Below are 7,741 nucleotides of genomic sequence, written 5' to 3'. Positions count from 1 at the left end.
GGGAGTTTGGACATAAAGATCTGTTTTCAGATGCTGAACGCAAATTTAGAAACCTAAAAAGCCATTTAAAAAAAACTATTGCACATAACAGCAAAAGTGGCAATTCAAGGAGTAAGTGGGAATAATTTAATCAAATGTTTGATTTGTTAAAAAATGACCAAGCAATATTTCCCCAGGCACTAAAGAGCACCATGGTGTCAGTTTCTCAAAAGCCATGCTCAGAGCTGAAAAAAAATGCAAGTGAGCAAACAATACAACAAACCATTGAATTTAAATCAGACCCACTTACTCCTCCAAAACCATTAGAAAAAAACATGTAAGCGAAAATCAAACCCACTCATGTGGTTCCAGGAACACATGGATCAACAAAAAAAGAAAAGGAGGCAAGACTTGCTGCATTTAAAAAAATGCATGATGAAAACATGACAATTCAAAGGAAAAAGCTTGAAGAACTACACAGCATGAATGCAGCATGAATGCAATACTTAACTAATCATAAATAAATTTTGTAATGCAGTAGAAAAGTCTCCAAATAGTATTCAAAGCCAATAAGTATTCACTCATTTTTATTCAAACTGGCTCTTAAAATTAATTCTACTTCTATGCTGTTTCAGGTAACTTCATATAAAAAAATGGTTGTGTGCAGAATCCAAATGTTGCATAACATTTATGCAAAGTTTTAACTTTAAAAACACTAGTTTAAGAATAAATTTATAAAATGCAAATGTTAACAATGGCCCAGCAACATAGGCTAACTTGTCAGGTGTCACTTGGTTTCCCCTTTGAGCAGGATAATATACTTTGTACTTGAGGCATAATATTCTCACAAATTCTGTCAGCCTCAAATACTCAAAATACCTTCTTGTGCCTGATATAATGCTTTTATTATCAAAATAATTATAAGGATGAAACATCCATTAACCATGTTAACCCCCAAAAATACCATCCCAATCCTTTCTTCCACAAAATCAAATGTATTCCATTTTTCCAACCCTGGCCATGTTGGCTTCGTATATTACCTCCTGAATAAGTGAGTATTTCTAAGATTTATGTCATCAACTTCACTGTTTAGTATGGGGTATACATTGTATACCTATTTTTCCACAAGAGCAAATGACATCTTTATATGTGGTTATTATGATTACAAAAAAATTACTTGGAAAATAGCTAGTAATACGAGTATGACAATGATTACTGTGGAATTAGGACTAGGGGACAAACATTCAATATCTGTAGTAAAATGAAAAGAGTCTAATTACATGAATGGCATTTGCAATGTTTTAGAATGCCTTAGCAATGTCTAGATACATCTTTCATCATCCACGTGAAAGTTTCAGCTTTTTGGGCCTTGTTTTATAAGATGAGATGTCCAATGTGACAATGTGAAAGTTAAAAAAAGATAGACAATGCACCATGACATTAGTTCACATGATGTTCAGTCAGTTGAGGTGAAGAGCCTTATTTTTCACAGTTATGTGTTTTATCTTGTTAAAGTGTGTGAGTCGTTCATACATTCCTTTGAATTGTTACTCCTACTCTAGTTAAGTTTTCAAAGGTGTCAAATTGTCTAAGTATGTCAGACATATTTTTCATCAACCCTGGGTGCCTGGCACAACTTGGGAAAAAAGAAAGAAGTAAATGAAATGTTTTGACTTTCCCTGAGAAATATTTGTTGTATATTTAAAACTGGAGATGTTTGCAGAAACAAAAGAATTGAAATAAGGTTAATACTATTATCATGAATATGGGGCTGCTAATAACCATTATGAGCAAATACAGACCTATTTTATTCATGACAGTGTATATGTGCTTGTAATGACACGGTGCATGATATATAAAGCTCCTCACACAGCACTCAAGACAATTTCAGGAATTTTCAACCAAATTCACCATTTTAGGTTTCCTGGCCAGAGGACTGCCTCTATAGTCTAGTGGATGGACTCCGGGAGAGGAAGGTCATGGGTTCAATCCCTGACTGCGCCACATCCACATACACCCACACAACCACACACACACACACACAGAACTCCAATTGCGTACCTTGTTACACTACATCTGAGATGCTATGTGGTCCCTTTTAGAAGCTAATCTGGAAGCATTGTCTGGGACTGTCCCCTCTACTACCTCCACCACTGGCTGATATTCACTCTCTTGGTCTTGAGATTCATGCACCAGGATAAGGTTGTGTAACACACATGTCGTGAGAACAAAATCAGGTATGCTAGTAATGAGGTTCATATCTAAATATTTGAGCTTCCTGAATTTCCCCTTTAGCAAAGCAAATGCTCTTTCAATCACACATCTGCAGGAACTATGCACAAAATTGAATCTCTTTTGAGAAGGGTTAAGATGACCATTATCTCTGTAAGGTGTCAGAAGATATGTCTTAAGGGGGTATGCTGCATCCCCTAAGAGGTGTCCCTCTTTCACAATACCCTTTCTCTCAAGCATCTCAAAAAGAGGGGACTCCTTGAACACCCGAGCATCATGTACCGATCCTGGGTACCCAGCAAATACATCCACAAACCTCATCTTGTTGTCACAGACAGCTTGGACTTGGATGGAAGACTGTCCTATAAAGCAAAAAAACGTGCATGTATTCCTTTTGTTTATTGTTTTAAGCTGCATTCAGCAATATTCAAACTTCTGTTTATACTTGATTAAACCCCCGGATATATATTCTTTCTGGTGTTTAGGATAATGGAAAAATTCTTTGCATAAAAACTACCCGGTGTGTAATAGAATCCAGTATTAAATCGTGGAAATGCTGCATGCGACAGCATTATGCAAATAATTCAACCCTGCCACAACATTGAATGATGTTATGTTGCTTTGATCGATTGTTTGACGCCTCTTTCAGCAATATTCCAGCTACATGACGCGGTCTGTAAATAATTAAGTCTGGACCAGACAATCAAGCGATTGACATCATGAACATCGATCCACTCAAATGGAATGCAATGTCATGCAACAGCCAAGTCATCCTGACCACCCAATCCCATTAGATGCCTCATACAATAAGGATAGTTGCCGTTTACATCAAGCATGGTTGCTGAAATTTGTGAAAACCTATTCTAACACAGAGAATGATATGAGCAACAATTCATGCCAGCTTGATATGATGCAGCAGTTGAGCAAAGAAACTCAAACAACCAATTGAGGAGCTTGATAAAGTTATAACCATTAATGGCCTTGACCACCATACTGAAAATCAGATTCGAACCTCTTTTAACAATCAGGGCATCATCTTTGATGGGAATAAGTATGTACCATTTCAGTTCCTTTTGATGCAGTTGTTTCAGAGAAGATACTAATGTCGGAAAAACAATCCAGTGAGCTAAAATAAATTTGAGAAACTGGCAAGATTATTTTACAGCAATACCTTTCCTATTGATATAGCTGCCTCTGTCCTCCTGGCCCTTGATGTCAATGTGAGTCCCATCAATGCAGCCTAGAACTTGAGGGAATCCTGTCTTGTTCTCAAAAGCAGTCATGATTCTTTCAGCCTTTGCTTCAGATGGCCATGCTATATAACGAGCGCTGAGATTGCTTACAGACTTACAGAATTCCATAACAATCCGATGTTGATGTCCCCTGTCAATACCGAACTTGTCTGCAACTTCTCTATAAGATTCCCTGGTACTCAGGAACCACAAAGATGACAAGACCTTACCTTCAAGAGACTGTGATACACATCTACTCATGGAGCTGGCTATTTCTCCCATGAGAATCTGCAATAAAATTTCATTTATATCAATGTTTATCATATTAACTTATACCAGTCACTGAAGGAAATCAAAGCTAAATTAAGAGTTACTTCCCTTCTTCAAATCTATCCTTATAAGTAACTGCAATTAGTTTTAAGAAAAGGGTATGATGTGTTTATGAATCAATATGAAATAGCTCTGGTGCCACTTTTTAATGGAGCTTTGGAATACAGTACAATAGAAAAATGAACTTATGTTATGTCACATTAAAACATACACCCTTTATAATCACAATATGAGCAAAAGAATATGAAATTATCACACAAAATATATAGTACATGCGGTGAGTGATGATTCTCCATGCATTTGCCTTTGACCGGAATCGAACCGATGCCAAAAGATTACTCTTTAGACTGCCATTCAAAAGCTTCATTTGAGAATCATTACACGTTACAGTTAATTTTAATTTTAGAAATTCAAAGTTTGTTATAAAACAAATGATGTAAGTATGAACTTATAAATGTGTGAACCCATCACACTTGCTAATAAAACAATAAATGTGTGAACCCATCACACTTGCTAATGAAACAATTAATGTGTGAACCCATCACACTTGCTGATAAAACAATAAATGTGTGAACCCATCACACTTGCTGATAAAACAATAAATGTGTGAACCCATCACACTTGCTGATAAAACAATAAATGTGTGAACCCATCACACTTGCTAATAAAATAATAAATGTGTGAACCCATCACACTTGCTGATAAAATAATAAATGTGTGAACCCATCACACTTGCTGATAAAACAATAAATGTGTGAACCCATCACACTTGCTAATAAAACAATAAATGTGTGAACCCATCACACTTGCTAATAAAATAATAAAAAAATGTGTGAACCCATCACACTTGCTAATAAAACAATAAATGTGTGAACCCATCACACTTGCTAATAAAACAATAAATGTGTGAACCCATCACACTTGCTGATAAAATAATAAATGTGTGAACCCATCACACTTGCTGATAAAACAATAAATGTGTGAACCCATCACACTTGCTAATAAAATAATAAATGTGTGAACCCATCACACTTGCTAATAAAACAATAAATGTGTGAACCCATCACACTTGCTAATAAAACAATAAATGTGTGAACCCATCACACTTGCTGATAAAACAATAAATGTGTGAACCCATCACACTTGCTAATAAAACAATAAATGTGTGAACCCATCACACTTGCTAATAAAACAATAAATGTGTGAACCCATCACACTTGCTAATAAAACAATAAATGTGTGAACCCATCACACTTGCGGATAAAACAATAAATGTGTGAACCCATCACACTTGCTAATAAAATAATAAATGTGTGAACCCATCACACTTGCTGATAAAACAATAAATGTGTGAACCCATCACACTTGCTAATAAAATAATAAATGTGTGAACCCATCACACTTGCTAATAAAACAATAAATGTGTGAACCCATCACACTTGCTGATAAAACAATAAATGTGTGAACCCATCACACTTGCTGATAAAACAATAAATGTGTGAACCCATCACACTTGCTAATAAAATAATAAATGTGTGAACCCATCACACTTGCTGATAAAATAATAAATGTGTGAACCCATCACACTTGCTGATAAAACAATAAATGTGTGAACCCATCACACTTGCTAATAAAACAATAAATGTGTGAACCCATCACACTTGCTGATAAAATAATAAATGTGTGAACCCATCACACTTGCTGATAAAACAATAAATGTGTGAACCCATCACACTTGCTGATAAAATAATAAATGTGTGAACCCATCACACTTGCTAATAAAACAATAAATGTGTGAACGCATCACACTTGCTAATAAAACAATAAATGTGTGAACCCATCACACTTGCTGATAAAATAATAAATGTGTGAACCCATCACACTTGCTGATAAAATAATAAATGTGTGAACCCATCACACTTGCTAATAAAACAATAAATGTGTGAACCCATCACACTTGCTGATAAAATAATAAATGTGTGAACCCATCACACTTGCTAATAAAACAATAAATGTGTGAACCCATCACACTTGCTAATAAAATAATAAATGTGTGAACCCATCACACTTGCTGATAAAATAATAAATGTGTGAACCCATCACACTTGCTGATAAAATAATAAATGTGTGAACCCATCACACTTGCTAATAAAACAATAAATGTGTGAACCCATCACACTTGCTAATAAAATAATAAATGTGTGAACCCATCACACTTGCTAATAAAACAATAAATGTGTGAACGCATCACACTTGCTAATAAAATAATAAATGTGTGAACGCATCACACTTGCTGATAAAATAATAAATGTGTGAACCCATCACACTTGCTAATAAAATAACACATGAGCAAACCTTACTGTATAAAAGGATGATGAACCTGTACTTATTTCAGTAGATATGCCTCATGCTTAGTTACAATTCTTGATCATAGAAAGGATAAGGAATCACAAATCCAAATATGTTCATGTTTTTTCAAAATTTCATTTATATATTGAGGTGAGGTGAAATGGGATTTTAATGTTGCATTCATGATTATGCGAACCTGCCTTTAGAACCCAGATTTTAAAGCTGCAGGCCCTGACTTAAAAAAACTGCTGCTCACTGTGACAAATAAATCAACACATATATTTACTACAGGCATTAAGGACACATACAGATTTGAAACTGCATGTTTGTGTGTGGGGGTGTTTTTGCGTGCGTTTTGGCACGATTGCATGCATTTCAGCTTGCCTTTACATAACCTTTTGCGTACCCACACATGATTGTATACCTGCGTGCATGCATACATTTGTGCTTTTGTTTGATAGTGGGTGTGATCTTTCAGTGCTAGGTGAGCTAAAACCATGATTGTATAGTATAGTCAAATGATAAATCATCCAGAAAGATCTATGTCCAAGCTGGATTATCAAATACAAGTATCACATGGAGCCCAATAACGCTACTTGCATCTATGTTTATCATTATTATTAATATCTTTATTATTGAGTCTATGTGTAAGCAACATCATTTCGAAGGACACCTTTACAATATTTGGACAACTAGGCTAAATCTATGGCAAAATTATTTATCACATTAACATGATAAAAGTAAGTAACTAATATTCTATAGAACAAACTCGTCTGTATAGTATATATTAGTGACATGGGACCTGTGATCTAGGCTAATCCGTCTAAAAATATTGGAAAACACGCGTGATCAATTCCCTCCCCACATACAAGAAGCCTTTTTATTTAAAAATGCTGAAAAGGGATGACAAATAATTGTTACCTCTGTCGTTGTCCGTGGCATCCGAAAATGCATGTGAAAGTCGTCCAGACTATACCTGTTGACCGTCGACTCGATGTAGTTTCGGACTCGAGCGTGCTCCTCCTCTGGGAAATGTGCAAAAGTAGCTAATGGCCTTGCATCCTCAGCCTGCTCAATATCTTCAAAATAGTCATCACAAGTCAATAAATTCATCGGCTCGTCATCTTGGTCATCGATGGCCTCCTCTATGACATTCTTCATCAGGGCAAGGCAACCAAGCGGTAATCGCGCCGCCATTTTGGAAGGGTGCGCAAGCGCTGCAATCTGTTGCAGACCCCGGATGAGCGATTAATTTGCGATTCATGGTTTGCAACGCGCCCCAGGGCTGGCAGGTTTGTTGCTGTAGTGAAGAACACGTTTGTACTACAGAGACAAATAGTGACACGATAGGGACAAGGGTCGAACTCAGGTAAGCCAGGTCCTCTATTCCTTTCTTGAAAACTAATTTAAAGTCGCATCTGAACAGGACCTGCAACCAAGAGACTAACATGAGAAGGAAACTGAAAGATGTTCGGAAAAGTCAAAAATAGTGACACAGAACATACATCGATACCTGGGACCAATCCAGGAGGTGACCATAATTCTCTTGATGTATAATCGTGCTTTTCTGATGCCTTTGTTTCCTATCTTAATGTGTAAACAAATTGGAGCGGGTGTTG

The 7,741-nt window shown here is 36.1% G+C and overlaps 1 protein-coding gene across 1 annotated transcript; it reads right to left on the bottom strand.

Moving 5' to 3' along the window:
• Window positions 1-2,049: 2,049 nt before the first annotated feature.
• LOC139467811 (putative nuclease HARBI1) lies at window positions 2,050-7,319 on the bottom strand. Its single transcript, XM_071249317.1, has 3 exons — window positions 7,044-7,319; window positions 3,383-3,731; window positions 2,050-2,573 (listed from the first exon to the last, which is right to left on the bottom strand). The coding sequence occupies exons 1-3, from the start codon at window positions 7,317-7,319 to the stop codon at window positions 2,050-2,052; spliced, it is 1,149 nt and encodes a 382-aa protein (XP_071105418.1).
• Window positions 7,320-7,741: the final 422 nt, after the last annotated feature.

This window comes from Haliotis cracherodii, unplaced genomic scaffold (assembly GCF_022045235.1).
Source record: "Haliotis cracherodii isolate W230 unplaced genomic scaffold, xgHalCrac1.p SCAF_2, whole genome shotgun sequence".
Classification (NCBI taxonomy): Eukaryota; Metazoa; Mollusca; class Gastropoda; order Lepetellida; family Haliotidae; genus Haliotis; species Haliotis cracherodii.
This window is presented reverse-complemented; position numbering and strand designations above follow the sequence as displayed.

Excerpts from the sequence above, each read along its gene's own strand:
- LOC139467811 (XM_071249317.1), bottom strand. The coding sequence starts at position 7,319 with ATGGCGGCGCGATTACCGCTTGGTTGCCTTGCCCTGATGAAGAATGTC. Across the intron at positions 3,732-7,043 it reads TGCCACGGACAACGACAGAG|ATTCTCATGGGAGAAATAGC; the intron begins GTAACAATTATT and ends ATTTTATTGCAG. Across the intron at positions 2,574-3,382 it reads CAGCTATATCAATAGGAAAG|GACAGTCTTCCATCCAAGTC; the intron begins GTATTGCTGTAA and ends TTTGCTTTATAG.